Here is a 22,891-nt window from a genome sequence, read left to right as displayed (position 1 = left end):
GAAGTGGCTCTGAAAATATTGGATGCACTGGTGGTCATTGTCCAAAATGATATGAGCCCCCGAAGCAGTTCCTCCAGAATTGAGGGTTGTAAATGTAATCCCACTATTTAAAAAGGTCGGAAGAGAAAAAAAGAGTGTTACTCACCAATTAGCCGGACATCAGTAGTGGGGAAGTTGCCAGAAAATTTTTTAAAACTTGTTCGAAAACATTAACGGGATTGAAAAAAGCCAGCATGGGTTTATAAAAGGCAAATAATGCTTTAAAAATCGACAGGAGTTTTCTGGGGATGTAATTAGTAGAATAGTTAAGAGAGACCCAGTAGAAGAATCGCTTTTGTGCTTTCAGAAGGCTTTTGATATGATTCCTTATAACAAGTCAGAGGGCAAAATTAAAGCACATGGGTGAGGGGATAATTTGTTAGTGTGGATCCAAATTGATTTATACACAAGAAAAAGAGAGTGAGAATAAATGGCAGCAGTGACTTGTTTGGTACCACCGGTATCAGGGCTTCACACCCAGCTTTTCTCAAAATATATAAATGATCAGGATGAGGGAACCAAATGTAACAGTTTCAAATTTACTGATGCAACAATACTGGGTGGGATTAAGGGAATGGAGGATACAAGGAGTTGTCAAAGTGATTTGGACAAGGTGAGTGTGTGATCAGATAAGTGAGTGGCAGATGAGGTAGAATGCCACTAAATGTAAGGTTATACACTGTGGTGTGGAAAAACAGAGAGTATTATTCAAATGGTGAAATAATCGGGAGCATAAACAGCCAGAGGGATCTGGGTGTCCTTGCACACCAATCAGTGAAAGTGCACAGGCAGATGCCTCGAGCAACTCGGAAGGCAAATGGAATGTTGCCTTCATTGCAAAAGGACTTCTGATCATAATTAGACATGTCCACCTGCAGCTGTACAGCGCCTTGGCAAGACCACAGCTGTCGTATTGCGTGCAGGTTTGAAAAGACATGTTTGCCATGGAGAAAATATAGCGGAGGCTGACACAAGAGTTGGCCGCACTGTCCGAAGAGGGGGGATTTGTTCAAGTTTGTCAGTTTCACTACAGTTCAGAAGGATGAGAGGAGATCTGATTGAAATGTATAAAAGTCTAACAGCACTGGTCAGACTTCATACACGGGGTAAGTTTTCCATGGTTGGGGAATGGAGAACCAGGGGGCACAGTCTCAGGATATGGGAGACTTTTTCGGAGAGAAGAATTTTTTTCACTTAAAGGGTCGTGGACCTGTGGAATTATCTGCCCTTGAATGTTCTGGAGGCCAAGTCACTGAATATATTCAAGAAAGAAATGCATTTTTAAAAGATACGGAAGAAAGCAAGAATATGGCATTGAGACAGATGGTCAGCTATGATCTCAATGAATGACGGAGCATGATCGGAGGATAAATGTTCTACTTCTGCTCCTGGTTTCCATGTTTCTACATATGCACAGGTAATCGCTGCAGAATTCGCAGCCTCTAACCTGCATTTGTTGCCAAATTACCAGCACACCCCTTCCTCAATGTAGATAACGGCGTTGACTAATAATGCATAGATCCGGGCTAATACTGTGGGCACATGCTTTCAAATAACCAGTGTGGAAGATTTTGGAAATGAAAATCAACTAATACATCTTGAATTGAAATCTCGTTTCGGTAATGCTGACCATGAAAACATTATCCATTGATGTAAAAACCCATCCCAATCAATAATGTCGTTTGTAGACTGAGATCTGCTGTCCTTGTTTGGACTACGTGTGACCCCAGCTCTAAAACAGTGTGATTACGTCTTGAAGAGTCTAACAGACAACTCAGTTTTATTAAAAGGCTGCAAACTCTAAAAGTATTGAAACCGAATGATTCACCCGGAAATTACAATTACATTCCCAACCCTGTCGACCCTACAAATTTTATCATGTGGGGCCAGTGCTAAGATTCGGAAAGCTATCCCACTGACTAGTCAACCAGTACCCTGAAACAATGAAACTCTTAACATCATACTTGCAGACAATGTCCCAAATACCACCATCATCATTGTTGGGTATGACCTGTCCCGCTGACAGGAAAGACCCACAAGTGGTGATAGCACCTTGACATCCAGTGGGGAGCGGATTGCCCTGGATATTCTCAACATTGAGTCTGAACTCCCTGAAGTCTCATTAATCCGGTTGGACGCGTGGCAATGAAATTGCCTGCTGGTTTCATCCTCCCATGCCCACTATCTGATGAACAAGTGCTCCTCCATGTGACACAGTGTTTGGAGGAAGCACTGAGGATGGCAAGGGCAGGAAATATACTCTGGGTGGAGACTGAAATATCCATCAACAAGTCATGCTCAGTAGCGCCACCATTGAATGAGCTGGCAACGTCCTAAAGGGGATAGCTGCTGCACTGGGTCTGCGGCAGGCGGTGAGTGAATCAACAAAAGGTTTAACTTATTTGACCTCCTGCTTATCAGGCTGTCTGTTCCAGATGCACATGGCCAAAGTGATCGGAGCTGACCTGAAACTGAATTGTACAAGGCACAAAATACTGGTGACGAGAGCAGGTCAGATTCTAGAGATTCTGTGGAGAGTGACTCACTTCCTCACTCCCCAAGACCTCTTCATCGTCTAAAAGGCACAGTCAGAGTGTGATGGAATCGTCTCCACTTGCCTGGATGTGCGCAGTTCCAACAACTTTCAAGACGCTCGACAGCATCCTGGACAAAACAGCCACCTGATTGACACCCCACCTCACCAACATCAGCATTCACCCCCTCCACTATCGACACACATGGCAGCGGTGTTTACCATTTACATGATACACTGCCACAACATCATAAAAAAGTGGATCATATAGTCTAACAGTAATCTGATGTCATGTTGGGCACGGAAGTTCAGATGAAATTAATCCCATTGAAATTATTGCTGGTTCTCTGAGATTTCTCACTCTCTTTGAAAATTATTTTAAATTAAAAATTGGTTTATTTATATGTCGTTTAAATTAAGGACCGAATCAAAATGTGATCTTTATTCAGTGTTGAGAAGGGATCAGGACCCAGTCCAGGGACTGCCTCCTGTCCTCAAAACACCTGGGAAATCCCTGAACAGATCCTTTCCTTCTCATTCCCAGTGCTTACCTTTCACTCTGTTTTTCAATACGCTCCTTATTATTCTTTACAGAAAGTAAAGGAAATTGCAGACAGTGGGAACCTCGCAGACTGTTCCAAACTTCTCCTAAATCTGGTGATAGAGAAAGGCCCTCGGGCTCTCAGGGTGATGTGGGAATCCTTTGTGGAAATGCACCGTGGGTTACCAAAGTTGGAGAAAATACTGAGAGAATTACCAACACTTGGTACAGTAAAATCGCGCAGTGAATTAACCATTGCAGATTGTTCTGATATTGCACATAGCTGATTTCATGATTGTAATTCCTTTAATCAGGTCCTGATGCATTTGTTTACATGAACATCCCACAAGGTTTATCGGAAGTACCCAGTAACCTAAAAGGTAAGTGATGACAGTGAAGATTGCAAACTAATTATTTCACTTCTAAGAGTCTGAATAATTAGTTGTCAGAATTTGGGAATCAGAAAATCGAAGTCTCGGAATCAGGGTTAAATATTGTTTGAATTTGTCGTCCATCCTCATCTGTTCTGCACAGGTTCAAGTTTGCAATTCATCCGACCATACACATTAGGAGCAAATGTTGACCCCTCGGTCCCTCTAAACTGCTCCACCATTGATCAAGAAGGCAAATGGGATGTTGGCCTATATCGCAAGGGGAATAGAATATAAAAGCAGAGATGTCTTGCTGCATCTGTACAGGGCATTGGTGAGGCCGCAGCTGGAATACTGTGTGCAGTATTGGTCCCCTTATTTGCGGAAGGATATATTGGCCTTGGAGGGAGTGCAGAGAAGGTTCACCAGGTTGATACCAGAGATGAGGGGTGTTGATTGTGAGGAGAGTCTGAGCAGATTGGGTTTGTATTCGTTGGAATTTAGAAGGCTGAGGGGGGATCTTATAGAGACCTGTAAGATAATGAAGGGGCTGGATAGGGTAGAGATGGAGAGATTCTTTCCACTTAGAAAGGAAACTAGAACGAGAGGGCACAGCCTCAAAATAAAGGGGAGTCAGTTTAGGACAGAGTTGAGGAGGAACTTCTTCTCTGAGGGTGGTGAATCTCTGGAATTCTCTGCCCACTGAAGTGGTGGAGGCTACCTCGTTAAATATGTTTAAATCACGGATAGATGGATTCCTGATCGATAAGGGAATTAGGGGTTATGGGGAGCAGGCGGGTAAGTGGAACTGATCCACTTCAGATCAGCCATGATCTTATTGAATGGCGGGGCAGGCTCGAGGGGCTAGATGGCCTACGCCTGCTCCTATTTCATATGTTCTTATGTTCTTATGAACAAGTCCATGGCTGATCGCATCACAACCTTCACATTGCATTCCTGTTTTTCCCAATCATCTTTCGTCTGTTGTGCTTTATATTTTTTCACTTCAGCAACTCTAAATTACCAGAACCTCATTTTCTTGTTCTGTGTATTTTCCACCATAGTCCACAAATACTTCGAATGCCTGAACTTCACTGAACCGCTGCCAAGTTTGTTTTTTCAAGTTTATTCTTTAAATAGTTCAAATCCTCTGTTAACTAATCCATTTAGGGGGATTAGCGGGGGTAAATATGTGGAGTTACGGGAAAGTGCTTGGGTGGGATGTTCTGTTGGAGAGTCGGTGCACACTCGATGGACCTGGTGGCTTCTTTCCCCACTATCAAGGCTCGCCTTGTTAACATGCTCGTAATGTCTCTGTTTTGCAACTCATAAACACCCTTCAACGTGTGCTGAAAGTCAAGTATCGAGAGCTCGGCGAGCCTTTGTGAGGGTGACCATCAAAGCTAATGCGTGCTGCTTATTGTGTTGCTGTTCTAAATTATGAATTACCTTTTTGCATTTGATCACTTTAATTTATTCTTCTTCCTTTTTGGAATAAGTAAATGATATGATGCAGCCCCTTAAATGTTCCTTTACGCTGTTTCATCGGGTCAGGGACAGTATTAAGTTATAGACAACGTTGTAATTATTTTCTCATCATCATTTAAGAAAGATGCATTCAAATGCCATCTCTTTGCAGTAGATTTTTGACCCAGGTCACAAGCCTATGGACTTATGATCAGAGAGAGTTATAGTGAGAATGTCACTGTCAATGATTCTATGAGACTCTGACTCAATTGTAAATAAATAGTCAATGCGAGAGTGAAAGCAGTGAGTTTTGGAGTAAAATATAAAGTCTCTGTTACTCGGGTGCAGAAGCTTCCATATGTCCAGCAGCCCAGATTCAGTAACACGATTGCTCAGTGATTTGCTTATATTGGAGCACGGGTTTGATGATGCTGAGAGCCAGTCTCCCATTTGGGACAGAACATAATTCGAATCTCACCCAATAAGAACAATCCTGTACTTTTAGCTGAGATAAGGTTGAAGAATATTTTCATGAATTGTGGGTTATTCTCATTTGGGGCGCATGAATGAAAGTTCCGTGCCTTCTCCTGTTGCGTCATGCAATACGAATTTGCCTTCATTGTCCGTATGTTGTGAGTGGACCCAAAACTTCACCAGTCTGTTAAATAAGATTGCTAAACCCCTTATTCCCCCTGATGGGTGAGAGGAAAAGAAGACCTGGTTTTCCCAAGATCTGCCCAGCTACTATGTTCTTTATCTGACAAATGTGTTTCCTTTAAAAATGCAATTTTGCAGCTTTGATGTTTCAGCTGAGAGAGCATTTTTCCCTTGAGGTTTATATCAGGTTTACATTCGAGCTAATTACCTTGAACACATCCATAATAATCTGCATTTAATTGATCTGACCGGAGTATCAGCTGGGCAAGTAGCCTGGTATCAGAGAAGAAAGCATTGAGAGAGGGGAAAAAGAGAAAAAGAAAGAAAAATGTACTGCCACTACAATGGCTTTTACATGGTTCCCTTGGGATTACTGTGAGATAAAAACTATATACATAAAAAGGTTAACTGCAAATTTGATTCATTTCCAAGTGCTGAAAACCAAATGTGCTCAAACCAACAAAAGTGGCTCGCTATTCAACCCATTAAATGTCTACTTGAGTACAATAACAATAATTCTCCAGAGCAGATGTTCCGACTCTGAGGCCGACAGCTCCATTGGTGATAAGCCACATGAGTTAACTCTCCCGTCTAAACAAGCGCAGCTGTGTCCATGGATACGGTCAGCTGAGACTGCTCCACCCCGCCCATCAAAGTGTTCATAGCCCCACCCGTTATGTGAACTGGCTAAAACTTTCTGAACATCACTGAATAAAGCAAAGTGCATATATAAAATACATCTCTGCCACTTGGAAAATGATATCAGCAAATAACATGCGATGCGGTTGGTGCAAGGTTCTTTCCAGCTGCTAACCCTCCAATCAGCTCGCACTGATGCCCAGATGTTGCAAACCCTCTGCCGCCTCCAATGCAGATGAAAAGGATTTGCTTGCATCCTTGAGGTGGACTCTCAGCCTCACCGGGTAATGTTTTGAAACCTTATGCTTTTCTCCCTAAGCTGCTTTTTAGTAGCTGTATATTCACATGTTTACCACTCCAGATGTGGCGAGTCGTCGTTATCTAGCATGAATTGCCTTCCGTTCAATTGGAGATTTTTCTCACCTCAAACCTTGGTGAGAATATACTCTTGTGTCCGGAATCTGAGCAACTTTACCACCGGTTATCTCAGGGGTGCATTAGTATTCAACGGCTTTTGTTGCAGCGATCTATGAACCCGCTCTAGTTGTAGTCGAACATCGACTGGCAGTTTCTGTAGCTCATTGAAAGAGCTTTTACCAAATGGATAATGTCCCCACCTTCTGAGTTTTCTGGCACCCATAAATTCACAGGGGATTCTGTCTCCTGAATTTTTCGAGGTACTCACATCTTTCCTCTACCTGCCTATTTCGATAGAGTAAATGAAAGAGTAGCTTGTCGTTGTTTATGCTGTTATCCTCAAACTTTCTCATTCTGTTCTCAGACTCCAGTAACTGCTTCGAAAACCCGCTGACAGTTTGTTCCAGTTCTGAGATTGAATTAATGTTTTTCTCAAGGACCTCATTTACGGAATTTCTGAATGTTCTCAGTTCAGGAAAGTGCTCAGACCAGACCTTTCCATACCTGACTTTTCTCAGATCAATCAGCATGGGGTTCAGCTCAGACTTCTCAATACCGGATGTGGTTCTCAGGCAGCCCTGATGCTGCCATGCGGAGAGGGGTGGCGAATTCTCACTTTGTTTCAATCTTCCTTAAACACTTTGCATTCTTCTCTCTTCTGTCTCATAGTTTGGCTCTTGTGTCTATATCTATAAGTGGTAATTGTTTGGAGGTTATTTAATAACTGGATGGCGATGGATCTTTGTTCGGCTTGAACAGAGAAATACGCAGTCGGCAGCGATTAATTTCTCCAGCTCCCTATTGTGTCCAATTTCCCCACTTTTTGAAGAACTTGGCTGTCAGACAACCCTTGCAATTTTAAATGTTTCGCTGGACTTTCAATAATTTCACCTTTCCTTTCCCCGACAAGTCACTCTCATTCCAAATTATCTGCCAATTCAGTTAACTAAATCTGAGTTACTTTCTGTAAACCCATCAGTGTTACACCTTCCATTTTCAGGAACGTCTGAGCAATTTCCAACGGGATTTCGCATTCCAACTGTGGTACAATAAACACCAAAATAATTTTACCGTTCAGCATCCAGTAACTGGCCTTCCACGTGTGAAAATTTCCACTGAGTTTTTACTAAGAATCCAATTACCCTTTCTCGACGTTTTGAAATTCCAGGCAGGTCCCCACTTCTGTAACAATTCCAGTCGATGTTATAACGAGATGGGATGATCCCAGAATTAAACTCTGGCTCAAAGGATTGCAACTTTTAAAAAGAAAAAAAAATAAACATAGACTAACAGAGTCACAGAACCACTACTTAGTTTTAGCAACAAGAAAGGAACATTTATTAAACAATGAAAAATGGATTACAATAAAATACACCTTTACTCCTCCTTTAGGCCACCCAATATACACACGTTCTAAGAATAACACGAATGACAATGTACAATTGCAGGAAACTATGATGGTCTCATAAGCACACACGATACCGTTTGCTATTTCTCCTCCGAATCCGCTCAGATGCTTGTCATTTGAGTTTCCAAACTCCACTCCCAAAAAAAATGCTTCATGTCTTGCATTATATCTCACATCGACTTTGTCGCACAAATCGTCTCCCGCACACATCCTCTCTATCACACACATCCTCTCTATCACACACAACCCCACTGGCACACACATCCTCTCTATCACCCCCACTGGCACACACATCCTCTCTATCACACACATCCTCTCTATCACACACATCCTCTCCTGGCACACACATCCTCTCCTGGCACACACACCCCCACTGGCACACACATCCTCTCTACAACACACACCCTCTCTATCACACACACCCCCACTGGCACACACATCCTCTCTACAACACACACCCTCTCTATCACACACACCCCCACTGGCACACACATCCTCTCTATCACACACACCCTCTCCTGGCACACACATCCTCTCTATCACACACATCCTCTCTATCACACACACCCCCACTGGCACACACATCCTCTCTATCACACACATCCTCTCTATCACACACATCCTCTCTATCACACACATCCTCTCTATCACACACACCCCCACTGGCACACACATCCTCTCTATCACACACATCCTCTCTATCACACACATCCTCTCTATCACACACATCCTCTCTATCACACACATCCTCTCTATCACACACATTCTCTCTATCACACACACCCTCTCTATCACACACATCCTCTCTATCACACACATCCTCTCTATCACACACATCCTCTCTATCACACACATCCTCTCTATCACACACATCCTCTCTATCACACACATCCTCTCTATCACACACATCCTCTCTATCACACACATCCTCTCTATCACACACATCCTCTCTATCACACACATCCTCTCTATCACACACACCCTCTCTATCACACACACCCTCTCTATCACACACACCCTCTCTATCACACACATCCTCTCTATCACAAACATCCTCTCTATCACACACATCCTCTCCTGGCACACACATCCTCTCTATCACACACATCCTCTCTGTCGCCCGCGCCCTCTCTGTCGCCCGCGCCCTCTCTGTCGCCCGCGCCCTCTCTGTCGCCCGCGCCCTCTCTGTCGCCCGCGCCCTCTCTGTCGCCCGCGCCCTCTCTGTCGCCCGCGCCCTCTCTGTCGCCCGCGCCCTCTCTGTCGCCCGCCCCCTCTCTGTCGCCCGCCCCCTCTCTGTCGCCCGCCCCCTCTCTGTCGCCCGCCCCCTCTCTGTCGCCCGCCCCCTCTCTGTCGCCCGCCCCCTCTCTGTCGCCCGCCCCCTCTCTGTCGCCCGCCCCCTCTCTGTCGCCCGCCCCCTCTCTGTCGCCCGCCCCCTCTCTGTCGCCCGCCCCCTCTCTGTCGCCCGCCCCCTCTCTGTCGCCCGCCCCCTCTCTGTCGCCCGCCCCCTCTCTGTCGCCCGCCCCCTCTCTGTCGCCCGCCCCCTCTCTGTCGCCCGCCCCCTCTCTGTCGCCCGCCCCCTCTCTGTCGCCCGCCCCCTCTCTGTCGCCCGCCCCCTCTCTGTCGCCCGCCCCCTCTCTGTCGCCCGCCCCCTCTCTGTCGCCCGCCCCCTCTCTGTCGCCCGCCCCCTCTCTGTCGCCCGCCCCCTCTCTGTCGCCCGCCCCCTCTCTGTCGCCCGCCCCCTCTCTGTCGCCCGCCCCCTCTCTGTCGCCCGCCCCCTCTCTGTCGCCCGCCCCCTCTCTGTCGCCCGCCCCCTCTCTGTCGCCCGCCCCCTCTCTGTCGCCCGCCCCCTCTCTGTCGCCCGCCCCCTCTCTGTCGCCCGCCCCCTCTCTGTCGCCCGCCCCCTCTCTGTCGCCCGCCCCCTCTCTGTCGCCCGCCCCCTCTCTGTCGCCCGCCCCCTCTCTGTCGCCCGCCCCCTCTCTGTCGCCCGCCCCCTCTCTGTCGCCCGCCCCCTCTCTGTCGCCCGCCCCCTCTCTGTCGCCCGCCCCCTCTCTGTCGCCCGCCCCCTCTCTGTCGCCCGCCCCCTCTCTGTCGCCCGCCCCCTCTCTGTCGCCCGCCCCCTCTCTGTCGCCCGCCCCCTCTCTGTCGCCCGCCCCCTCTCTGTCGCCCGCCCCCTCTCTGTCGCCCGCCCCCTCTCTGTCGCCCGCCCCCTCTCTGTCGCCCGCCCCCTCTCTGTCGCCCGCCCCCTCTCTGTCGCCCGCCCCCTCTCTGTCGCCCGCCCCCTCTCTGTCGCCCGCCCCCTCTCTGTCGCCCGCCCCCTCTCTGTCGCCCGCCCCCTCTCTGTCGCCCGCCCCCTCTCTGTCGCCCGCCCCCTCTCTGTCGCCCGCCCCCTCTCTGTCGCCCGCCCCCTCTCTGTCGCCCGCCCCCTCTCTGTCGCCCGCCCCCTCTCTGTCGCCCGCCCCCTCTCTGTCGCCCGCCCCCTCTCTGTCGCCCGCCCCCTCTCTGTCGCCCGCCCCCTCTCTGTCGCCCGCCCCCTCTCTGTCGCCCGCCCCCTCTCTGTCGCCCGCCCCCTCTCTGTCGCCCGCCCCCTCTCTGTCGCCCGCCCCCTCTCTGTCGCCCGCCCCCTCTCTGTCGCCCGCCCCCTCTCTGTCGCCCGCCCCCTCTCTGTCGCCCGCCCCCTCTCTGTCGCCCGCCCCCTCTCTGTCGCCCGCCCCCTCTCTGTCGCCCGCCCCCTCTCTGTCGCCCGCCCCCTCTCTGTCGCCCGCCCCCTCTCTGTCGCCCGCCCCCTCTCTGTCGCCCGCCCCCTCTCTGTCGCCCGCCCCCTCTCTGTCGCCCGCCCCCTCTCTGTCGCCCGCCCCCTCTCTGTCGCCCGCCCCCTCTCTGTCGCCCGCCCCCTCTCTGTCGCCCGCCCCCTCTCTGTCGCCCGCCCCCTCTCTGTCGCCCGCCCCCTCTCTGTCGCCCGCCCCCTCTCTGTCGCCCGCCCCCTCTCTGTCGCCCGCCCCCTCTCTGTCGCCCGCCCCCTCTCTGTCGCCCGCCCCCTCTCTGTCGCCCGCCCCCTCTCTGTCGCCCGCCCCCTCTCTGTCGCCCGCCCCCTCTCTGTCGCCCGCCCCCTCTCTGTCGCCCGCCCCCTCTCTGTCGCCCGCCCCCTCTCTGTCGCCCGCCCCCTCTCTGTCGCCCGCGCCCCCTCTCTGTCGCCCGCGCCCCCTCTCTGTCGCCCGCGCCCCCTCTGTCGCCCGCGCCCCCTCCCTGTCGCCCGCGGGCCCTCCCTGTCGCACGCGGGCCCTCCCTCCGGCGCACGCGGGCCCTCCCTCCGGGGAAACCTAATTAGTAATGTTGTGGGGGATGAATTGTTTGAAAGTATCCTGAGCCATTTTCTAGAATAGTATATTGAAGAACCAACTAGGGAATCGAAAAACACTAGACTAAATATGTAAATGAATGATCTCGGAAAGTGTTATCATAACAATGAACAAAGAAAAGTACAGAACTGGACAGGGCCCTTCGGCTCTCCAAACCTGTGCCGATCCTGATGCCCTAACGAAACAAAAAAAAACCTCCAGCCCTTACTCGATCTGCCTGCTTCCACCACCTCCCTCAGGCAGTGCATTCCAGGCACCCACCACTCTCTGCGTGAAAAGGTTTGCCTGCACATCTCACTTAAACTTTCCCCCCCTCACCTTGAACCTGTGCCCTCTTGTAATTGACACTCCCACCGTCTATGTCACTCATAATTTTGTAGACCTCTATCTGGTCTCTGCTCAGCCTCCATCTTTCCAGTATAAACAATCCTAGTTCATTCAATCTCTCCTCATAATCAACACCCTCGTGCTGGTGAACCTTCTTTGCACTCTCTCAAAACTCCAGGTCCTGCTGGGAGTGTGGTGACCAGAACTGCACACAATACTCCAAATGCGGCCTAACCAAGGTTTTATATAGCTGCAACATGATTTCCCAGCTCTTGTACTCGGTGCCCTGGCTGATGAAGACAAGCATGTTATTTGCTTTCTTAATCACCGTGGCCACCGTGTGTCGCCACTTTGTGAGAACTGTGGACCTGCACGCCTAGATCCCGAGATATGTTAATGTTCCCAAGGATTCTGCCATTCACAGTATAATTCATGATAGAATTTTACATTTAAGTTTGAAAGTGATCAAGTTGCATTAGAAACTAGGGCATTAAATTAAAACAAAAACTCTGAAGGCGTGAGGATCAAATTGGCTGTGGTGGACTGGAAAACTACGTTTAAAGTTTGTCAGACAATGTCGAACATTTATAGAATTAATACATAGTTTACAATAGCAATACAATCTGAAACCCAGAAAGGAATGTGTTCCAATCATGGCGAATGGAAACAAAGCAAGGATTGTGTCGGATCAAAGGAAGCAGCATATAAAGTTGATGTGGATTTATGGGTATAGGAGTAGGTTGAGAATCCAAACAGGAATGTCTGTCATCCACTCCAAAAGCAGAGTTCACTGGCAGTCCTTGCCACAGCAGCATTTTCTTCCTGTGGTTGGCACATTGGTAAAGGAAGACGACATGTGTCTGTGTCTGCGTTTGCATTGTCCTTCCCTGCCAGCCTTGATCACCATGTTATACTGGTTTGGTGACAGTGTGAGAGCCCAGTGCTGTATTCTCACTGCGGCCTTGGGGGGAATGCGCTTGGATTCACTGCAAAGACTCATCAATGGCTTATGGTCTGTGCATATGGTGAATGAAAGACCATAAAGATACTGATGAAAATGTTTCACAGCGCAATCGATGGCTACACCTTCCTTGTCTGACTGAGAATATCCCTTCTCAGCTTCTGTCAGCGTATGAGCTGCAAAACCAATGGCTTGCTCTGACCTGTCCTCCATCAGATGAGGGAGTTCTGCCCCAACACCGTAGGATGAGGCATTGCATGATAGAATGAGTTCCTGTCTTGTTCAAAGTGATCGAGCAGATTAGCTAATTGCAGCAGAGTCTTCACATCCTTGAAATCTTTCTTTTATGCTGACCCCCACTTTAATTTGGTTTCTTTGTGAAGCAGTATATACAGTGGTCCCAACACTGCTGTAAGGCCTGGCAAAAACTTCCCGTAGTAGTTAATCAAACCCAAAAATGACCTGAGCTCGGACACATGATTGGGATCTGGAGCTTTTTTCCTCCACAAGTGATGAACGCTGCACTATGATTTTGTGATCTAGATATTCCACAGTTTGTGCCTGGAAAATTCCCATGCTGCGCTTCAGATGCAATCCTGCCTCTGAAGACTCTAACACTTGATTCAGGGTGCTGAGGTGTTCCTCCTCAGTTTTCTCTGTAATTAGATGTCATAAAAATGAACTGCTCCAGGAGGAAAACCTTGTAACAGATTATCCATTGTTCCCAGCACGGTTTGAAAACAGAACTCCAGGCCTCCAGGTAATCACGTGTACGCATAGTATCATCATTTTTAATAACGGATATTTGATGCTCCCCAACTGAATGGACTCATCGAGTGGCTGCAAAGGCTTGGAATCAAACTCCTCCCCCACTTTACCTTTCATGGTGTAGGGCCCTGTCCTGTACTTGAAAAAGCGAGGAGGATAGCCTGTGGATCAACAAATATCTTCACTATAGAGCCACGCAATGTGCCCAGTTCATCAGAATATTTCTGAATGCCATCCTCTGTCACCTTTGTGTGCTTTATTTCATCCCAGTTCGACAGAACTTCACTGAGCCAGCCATGCCCTATAGATAAGGCTCCTTCCCTTTTACCACACGGACATGTGTTCTTCTTTTCTGTTGTGTGCAATGTCCATTTCTAACACGGGAAGCAATGGTATGGGCTCTCCGGTGTACATCTGCAGTTTGATCCCTGTCTGAGTAAGGGCTGGCGCTTGTTCGAGTCCCAAGTTGTCTTGTTGGTCTTTTCACTGATCACCGATGCAGAGGCTCCCGTGTCCATCACCATCATGGTTTGCTTTCCACCGACCTCTGCTATTGCATAGATAGGTTTCACATGCCCCTCACTCACATTAAACATGTTGTAAGAGTGCTCCTAGAGCAAAGGAAAGTACAACACAAGAACACGCCCTTCGGCCCTCCAAGCCTGTGCCAATTATGATGCACTAACTGAACTAAAAAGCCCTCCTGCCCCTACTCGGTCTGTATCCCTCTATTCCCTCCCTATTCATGTACCCATCCAGATGCCCTTAAATGTTGCAAATGTGCCTGCGTCAACCACCGCCTCTGGCAGCATGTTCCAGGTGCCAACCATTCTCTGCGTGAAAAACTTCCCCTGCACATCTGTCTCAAACTTGCCCCCCTCTCACCTTGAACCCTTTTATTGACACTTGCACCCTGGGGAAACGCTGCTGAATTTGCACCATGTCGATGCATCTCATAAGTTTCTAAACCTCTATCAGGTCTCCACTCAGCCTCTGGCTGTCCAGTGAAAACAATCCTCGTTTATTCAACCTCTCACCACAGCCAACACCCTTGAGACCAGGCTGCGCCCACCTGGCTGGGTCCCGGGGCGCCGCGCCCACCTGGCTGGGTGCCGAGATGGAGGGGTATTTCCATACGGTCGCATGTGGTATACAGTTTTCTCCCTCCGAGTGCACAGCACCACAGGTAAAAACAGTAAAAATCTGCTATGATCGCATTCAGCCGCTGAGCAATCTGTGCCCCAACTCCTCACAATACCCAGAACTCTGCTGCAGAAACATCACTGAAGGATTCAAACGTTGAACGACTAGAATCTCCATTGTTGTGCAATCAGGATCACGTGGGAGTTTGTACTGTCTACAATACACGGCAGCTTGGATAGTATTCACCATTAGAGAGAAAATATTACCTGCAAAGAAACCTGCATTCAGTAAATTTAGAATCAAGTGAGGATATGAAAATTTTCTCGGCTTTTGTTCACTTTCAAATGAGATTTCCATTAACTTTTAATTAATTAAATCTGTTTTCAGCAAAGTGGTCTTGAGAATTTACTTATTAAAGCCAATAACAATCATAAACATTTTCTCTCTGTTCTTATTGAAGATCTCCAACAGAAACACAAGGAGACACTCCGGGTACAAACTGAAACACTGAGAGTGAACACTATCCTCATAAAGGAGAAGGTTAAGATTTTCCAGCTGGTTGATCGATACGCTGAGCTAACGGTTATTTCTACTGTTCGAGATCGGACACTTGTCGAACATGAACTGCTGGCAAGAGGCCGAGACCATGAAGAGTGGAGAGAGAAACATCTCCGGAGAGAACTGGAAAAAATCCGAACTGATCAATTGTTTCAGAGCAGCTTTTCCCCGAGAAAATCCAAATCTGGGAATTCAGCAGCAGTGAGCGGAGTGCCGGGAATTGGAAAAACAACAATGGTACAAAAGATTGTTTATGACTGGGCCACTGGGAAAATATACCCACACTTTCAATTTGTTTTCAGTTTTAAATTCCGGGATTTGAACACTATTAACTGTAGAATAAATCTGAGGAATCTGATATTGGATCAGTATCCTTACTTTGGGAATATTCTGGGAGAGTTCTGGAAGAACCCAGAGGCATTGCTGTTTATATTCGATGGTTTGGATGAATTCAAGGACAGTATTGATTTTGCTGACAATCGGAGAAATACAGAACCTCAGTCCATGTGCACAGATCCCGAATTCCGGTGTGAAGTGTCTGACATTGTGTACAGTTTAATACAGCACAAGCTGCTCCCAGGATGTTCAGTGCTAGTGACCAGCCGCCCCACTGCATTACATTTATTGGAAAAGGCTGACGTCAGTGTCTGGGCTGAAATCCTGGGATTTGTTGGTGGTGAACGGAAGGAATATTTCAACAAGTTTTTTGAAGATCTGACGGTGGCAGCAGCCGTTTTCAAACACGTGGAGGAGAACGAGATCCTGTACACCATGTGTTACAACCCTTCCTACTGCTGGATCCTCGGTCTGTCACTGGGTCCCTTCTTTACACAAAGAGACAGGAAACAGCAGCAAGTTCCCAAGACCATCACCCAACTATATTCCTACTATATTTACAACATTCTGAAAAACCATGGCCGAGAGATTGAAAACCCCCGTGATGTGTTACTGAAGCTTGGTGAGATGGCCCACACAGGAGTCTCCGAGAAGAAGATTGTGTTTAGAAATGAAGATTTGATTGAGTACAATCTACAACCTTCCCAGTTCCTGTCTGGGTTCCTGATGGAGCTTTTAGAGAGAGATGAATCTGCCCAGAGTGTGGTTTACACATTCCCACACCTCACCATCCAAGAGTTTGTAGCTGCACTCACACAATTCCTGACTCCAGATCCCGGGGAGATCGGGAAACTCCTCAGTGAAGCCCACAGTGAGGAAGATGGGCGATTTGAGATATTTCTCCGTTTTGTTGCTGGTCTGTCCTCCCCACAGTCAGCTCGACCCCTGGTGGAGTTTCTGGGTCCATTTCTTCATCAAACAACCTGCCGAGTGATTGACTGGGTGAAGGAGAAGGTTGAAGGGCAGATTGGAGACTCACAGACTGAAACTGGGAAGAGGAAGCTCCTGAACACATTCCACTACCTGTTTGAGTCTCAGAATAAAGCACTGGCTCGGAACACAGTGGGATCTGTGGAAACACTTACATTTAGCGGATTGCGACTGACCCCGATTGACTGTGCGGTCCTGTCTCGTGTCATTGGACTCTGTGACACAATAAAACACCTCAATCTACAGCAATGCTACATTCAGTGTGAAGGGCTCCAGCGGCTGGGACCCATTCTGCACAAGTGTCAGGAGTTGAGGTAACTGTTTGGTCTCATAGCGGATATTTTCATTGTTGAGAAGCCATTTTGTTTGTTCTAATAAAACAGAGGCATGTTCATTCGAGGACGTCAAGAGAGAAACAATGTCCAATGGTCACAAAGTGTGGGAGAATGGCACAAAGTAATAATGCTCATTTGAGAGCAGATGCAGATATGATGGGCCGATTGGCCTCCTTCTGAACCTGTAATAAATCTAGATTCTCTGATAAAACTACATCGTTTCAAGAAGGCAGATTCTCCTGGAATAGGCGTGGATAATAAATGTTGGCATAACCAGCGATGCCCACATTCCTTGAATGAATAATAACATTATTGGGATGAATTTTAAATAATTAGAGCTGTAAAGGCCTCCCTCCAAAATCTGAAAAAGGATCATTCCCTCTCCCAACAGAAACCATCTGATTCTGTACGATGCTATACAGAAATTAGTTTGTCTTGTTCGGTGCAGCTTACAGTTTGTGTTTAATTATGATCAGGATTATTTTACTGCGCTCTACCTGTGTTATGTATTACAGTCGGTGTGTGTTATATTGGGACAATGTCCCTTTATAAGTCACGTGATCACTGGTGACATCATCAGTTCGGGTTGCTTTCTGAAGCCTGCGTTGCGCTGCCTCTACTGGCAGCCTCTGTGAACTCCATCTTGCTTCTTGGATTAACTGGTTGTAACTGAAACTCAGAGCTTCTATCATTCATTGTGGGCCTCTGAATAGAAGCAACCATTTCTTTAAACCTCTATAACTCTTACAACGTCGTAAACCTTAAATTAAAATGTAGGGACAGTTTAAATTGAAACCAAAAACCCGCAAGCGGGCAGCTTTGTTTAACATGAAGTGAAATTAAAGTTTTGGCCCTTTCTGAGCTCACAAGCACAGAAACACAAATTAAACTTAAACTCATGAATTACTGTGTAATGCCCACAAACACAAGTTATTACATAACAGTGAAGCCCAAGATGCTGTTTTCTTTATTAATTGCTACCTACACTTGCCCTGCCAATGGCAATGATCGATGCACAATGTGTTCAGTCCCTCTGCTCCTGCAATCCGTTAACAATTCTACCGATTATTTTATATTGCTTCCTCATGTGCATGTTTCCTGAAAGTATCACCTCACCCGTCTCTGCATTGAACTTAATCTGCCACCTATCTGTACACTCCACCATAGTCTGTTTTTCAGTCCCAAGCTCTTCTCCTCACAGTTTACAATGCCTCAAACTGTTCTGTGATCAACAAACTTTGAAATTTTCCTCGAGACTGCAAACCATAGAAACCCTACAGTGCAGGAAGAGGCCATTCGGCCCATTGAGTCTGCACCGACCACAATCCCACCCAGGCCCTACCCCCATATCCCTACATGTTTTACCCTCTAATCCCTGTAACCTACACATCTCAGGACACTAAGGAGCAATTTTAGCATGGCCAATCAACCTAACCCGCACATCTTTAGACTGGGAGGAAACCGGAGCACCCGGAGGAAACCCACGCAGACACGAGGAGAATGTGCAAACTCCACACAGTGACCCAAGCCGGGAATCGAACCCAGGTCCCTGGAGCTGTGAAGCAGCAGTGCTAACCACTGTGCTACCGTGCCGCCCAAACACCCAAATCATTCATATATATCTGGAAAAAGCAAGGATCCCAATACCAACCGCTAGGGTTCTCCATTACCGACATCCTCCAGCCTTGAAAATATCCATTACTCTTTGTTCATCCAATTTTGTATCCACGTTGCTACTTTCCCATTTATTTTATGAGCTTATGCCACAAGTCTGTTGTGTCACTGCATCAGATGATTTTTGAATATCCATGTGCACCACATCAACAGCAGAACCATCACTGACCCTTTCTGTTGCTTCCTCCAATTCACAGCAATATAAAGCCAGTCGAAAACGGCATTTTCTTTACCAACCAATGAATTTAGTTTCCTCTGTGTCGCTATTAGATTCACCATTTCCCTTTTGAACTCAGCGTGGGCCGGCTCAGAGTAGCTGAATGATCAACTGACCCTCCAACCCTCAGCTAAGTTTAACACTACTGCTCCAGGCTGGAGCCGCAGACCTGACTAAATTGGATTGACCCAGTCTTTTCGGTTGTGGTTACTGCCTCCTGGTCCTCTCTTCATCCACTCCAACAAACTGAGATAGCTGGGAATTAAACCTGTATCAACTGCTTGGAAAGCAACTATGCTCGCTATGATATCACCATCGTTGCATTTAGGGACTCCTGTGGTGTAGGTGCACCCACTGTGCTGTGAGAAAGACAGTTCCAGGATTTTGACCCGGTCACTGAAGGAACGGTGATATATTTCCAAGTCAGGATGATGTGTATCTTGGAAGGGAACTTCCAGGTGGAGATGTTTCCATTCATCTGCTGCCCTTGTCCTTAGGGATAGAAATCACAGACTGGGCAGTGCTGTGTAACGAGCCATGGTGAGTTGTTGCACTGCATCTTGTAGATGGTCCAACAACCATAACTAACTTCGTCTGTGCTGGTATTACTCTATTTGGCAGATAGTTTTCATAGAAAGAAATCATAGGAACCCTACAGTGCAGAAAGAGGCCACTCGGCCCATCGAGTCTGCACTGACCACAGTCCCACCAAGGCCCTACCTCCATATCCCTACATATTTTACCCACTAATCCCTCTAATCTACGCATCTCGGGACACTAAGGGGCAATTTTTTTAGCATAGCCAATCAAACTAACCCGCACATCTTTGGACTGTGGGAGGAAACCGAAGCACCCGGAGGAAACCCACGCAGACACGAGGAGAATGTGCAAACCCCACACAGACAGTGACCCAAGCCGGGAATCGAACCCAGGTCCTTGGAGCTGTGAAGCAGCAGTGCTAACCACTGTGCTACCGTGCTGCCCATTTCTCATTTCCATTGACTTCAGTTTTTCTCTGGCTCCTTTTTGCTACATGTAGCCATATGCTGCCTTGATGTCAAGGGCAGACACTCTCCCCTCTCATCCTGAGTTCAGCTCTGTTGTCCGTGTTTGCATCAAGGCTGTAATGAGGTAGGGGGCTGAGTGACCCTGAGTAAGCACAAGCTTCAAGTCAGATAGCAGGTCATTGCTAATTAAGTGTCACTTGTTAGTCTCGTTAGCTTTCCATTACTCTGCTGATGATCGAGAGTAGACTGATGGGGTGGTAAATGGACAGATTGGATTTGTTCTCTCCTTTTTGTGTACGGTCAGATCTGGACAATTTCCCACTATTTTAGGTAAACATCAGTGTTGTAGCTCTACTGGAACAGCTTGGCGAGGAACAGAGCAACTTCTGGAGCAGTAATCTTCAGTACAGTTACTGGAATATTGTCAAGATCTGTGGTCTTTGTAGTATCCATTATCTTTAACTATTTCTTGACATCATGTGGGGTGAATGGAATGAGCTGATATCTGTGATGCTGGGACCCTCTGGATGGTTCAGCCACTGAAGTTAGTCACTAATATTTGAACCATATCTTTTGTACTGATGTGCGAGTCTCCTCCGTCATGAGGATGGGATATTTGTGGAGCCTCCTCCTTCTGTTGTTTCATCATCCACTATCATTCACAACTAAATGTGGCAGGACTGCAGAGCTTACATCTGAGCCGAGGAAACCAGAATTTCCTGAATGAGGAAACCTGCTGCTGGAAAATCTCCAGTCAAACTGTCAGTGATATGAAACAGGGTTTTCGCATCATCCTTTTCCTATGTGAGGATCTACCGGGAAGAGGGAACTCCCGGTAATTCCCGGAGATCGAACACGAGCCAGACCTGCAGAAAATGTAGAGCCTGTTTACTGTGGAATGTAGCGGGAGACACCCCTCCCCTATAAACTAATCAAACAGAAATATTTCAACTTTCTAATGGGAGAATAATCTTTCCTTGTTGTATCAAATCTAGGGGATGGATCTTAAAGCAACAGTTAGCACAGTTTCACACTTTAACTCGCCCTGAGATATTATACAGATGATATAATGTCAATAGTTAAGCACAGGGAATCCCGAGCGATCCACTCTCACAGCTTTATCATTTAACCCTCAGTAAAATGTACAATTCTCATAAAATGCTGGATTTATGTAACAGCAGAAATGATTTGAATTTTTGGAATCTTAGCAGGGTCAGTGAGATTCAGGAGGGTAATTCTGATGATCAGCAAATGAGACCAGAATGTGGGACATGTTTAAACGTTACTTGCTTGTTCACAGGATGTGGGCATCACCTCCTCTGGGGGCCATTAGCAGTGGGAAATAAATGCTGGTCTAGCCAGCGACACCCATATCCCATGGACAATTAAACAAAATATACATTTTGAGAGGTGTAAAAGTGGTTTCCCCCAGTAGGCAAACCAGTGAGAGTGAATTGTTCATCATTTTTCAATGCTGACTATTGCCTTTTCCATTCAACAGAAAGGGTTTGATATTATCTAATTTAATATTGTCACATTTATTAGTGCCAAAGCATACCGTACATAGGGAAGGAAAGGAAAGAGTCCAGAATGCAGTGCTACAGTCACAGCTGGGGTGCAGAGAAAGATCAACTTGGATGAGATATAATATCGTAACTTGAATCAGGTCACCACTCGTGCTAAGTTTCTGACACAAAAATAGATCCAGCTATTTTTTCTGCTGAACATTAATCTGAATTTAATGTGTTTCTCACTTTCTCCATTTAGTCTGGGTGACAATAAAGTGGGAGATTCAGGAGTGAAACTACTGTCTCCGGCTCTGAGGAATCCAGAATGTAAAATACAGAAACTGGAGTAAGTATCAGACTGTGAGATTGTGTTAATAATCAGTGGATGGTCTGACACTGTAAATTATTATCAGTGTCAGTAATCGTGTCATTAATAACCATTCCACATCATTCCTGTCAGTATTCCTGTTAAACACCACGGATTTACTCTGATTCCTGAAATCTTTCTCTCTCTGATCTCCAGTTTGGAGAGTAACAGCCTCAGATATTCTCACCTCTGCTCTCAGTACAAACCAGTCAGTGATGTGTCTGAACCTGAGTTACAATAAACTGCGAGATTCAGGAGTGAAAGATTTAACTAATCATTTATAATTATTTTCGAAATCATTCATGAGAATAAAAAAGATGGACAAAACAATTAAATGTTTATAGAATTCCCAGATATGGCTGGTCGCATGTTCAATTTAGTTTAATTTGTCATTCAGATTATAGATGTTTATGTCTGTCGGCTTCTCAGTTTGATCAAATACAGAAAACTGCTGTATATCGGTAAGGCAGATTACAAATTACAAGGAATTCTGATGAGTTTTATCCCGAGGGATCCATTCTCAAATTTACGTTAAACGGAGCTTAAGGAGCATCTTAAAAGAGAATGCATAGGTCTGTACCTTTCATTTATAGGAAGCTGACAGTGGCTTTCCCCAGCAACCAGTACTGTGTTACCCCGACTAATTTTCTTTACATGTACTACCAAATGAGACTTGGGTTTATCTAAAGATGAGATGTGAACCTGGTGAAGCTCCAGCACACGGCCACCAGACGACAAAGCGGACCATATGATCGACCGAGCTGAATCACACCAAAACCAATGGATCAATCAGAGATCTGCTCTCTTGCCATATACAGTCATAAAAAGTGCTGGACATGCCACAAATGTTGGACATGCCGGTTACATGAGGCGACACGGTGGCACAGTGGTTAGCACTGCTGCCTCGCAGCGCCAGGGACCAGGGTTCAATTCCGGCCTTGGGTGACTTGATGTGTAGAGTTTGCACGTTCTCCCAGTGTCTGTGTGGGTTTCCTCTGGGTGCTCCAATTTTCTCCCACAGGCCAAAGATGTGCAGGTTCGGTTGATTGGCTATACGCAGTTGTCCCTTGGTATCTCAGGGTGTGTAGGTTACGGGGATTAGTGGGCCATATATGTGGAGTTACAGAGATAGGGCCTGGATATGATATTCTTTCAAAGAATTGGTGAGGACTCGATGGGCCAAAGGGCCTCCTTCTACACTGTGGGAATTCTATGATTCTATAAACATGCCACAAGAATTCCATCATTACTGATGAGGGAACCCAGAGCATC

The 22,891-nt window shown here is 47.0% G+C and overlaps 2 protein-coding genes across 2 annotated transcripts in view; both read left to right on the top strand.

Annotated features, from left to right (window-relative positions):
• Nucleotides 1–613: 613 nt before the first annotated feature.
• The window catches only part of LOC144484923 (uncharacterized), a 108,205-nt gene continuing 85,927 nt past the window's right edge, over nt 614–22,891 (top strand). The window contains exons 1-3 of the mRNA XM_078203282.1: nt 614–652; nt 3,167–3,338; nt 3,428–3,493. Coding sequence (XP_078059408.1) covers nt 614–652; nt 3,167–3,338; nt 3,428–3,493 — 277 coding nt within the window. The remainder of the gene's footprint in view (nt 653–3,166; nt 3,339–3,427; nt 3,494–22,891) is intronic.
• LOC144484917 (protein NLRC3-like) lies at nt 15,874–21,602 on the top strand. Its single transcript, XM_078203277.1, has 2 exons — nt 15,874–16,825; nt 21,512–21,602. The coding sequence occupies exons 1-2, from the start codon at nt 15,957–15,959 to the stop codon at nt 21,600–21,602; spliced, it is 960 nt and encodes a 319-aa protein (XP_078059403.1). The 5' UTR covers nt 15,874–15,956.

Source organism: Mustelus asterias, unplaced genomic scaffold (assembly GCF_964213995.1).
Source record: "Mustelus asterias unplaced genomic scaffold, sMusAst1.hap1.1 HAP1_SCAFFOLD_134, whole genome shotgun sequence".
NCBI classification, from domain to species: domain Eukaryota; kingdom Metazoa; phylum Chordata; class Chondrichthyes; order Carcharhiniformes; family Triakidae; genus Mustelus; species Mustelus asterias.
The sequence above is the reverse complement of the archived record's forward strand: the minus strand, read 5'-3'. Positions and strand labels throughout refer to the sequence as shown.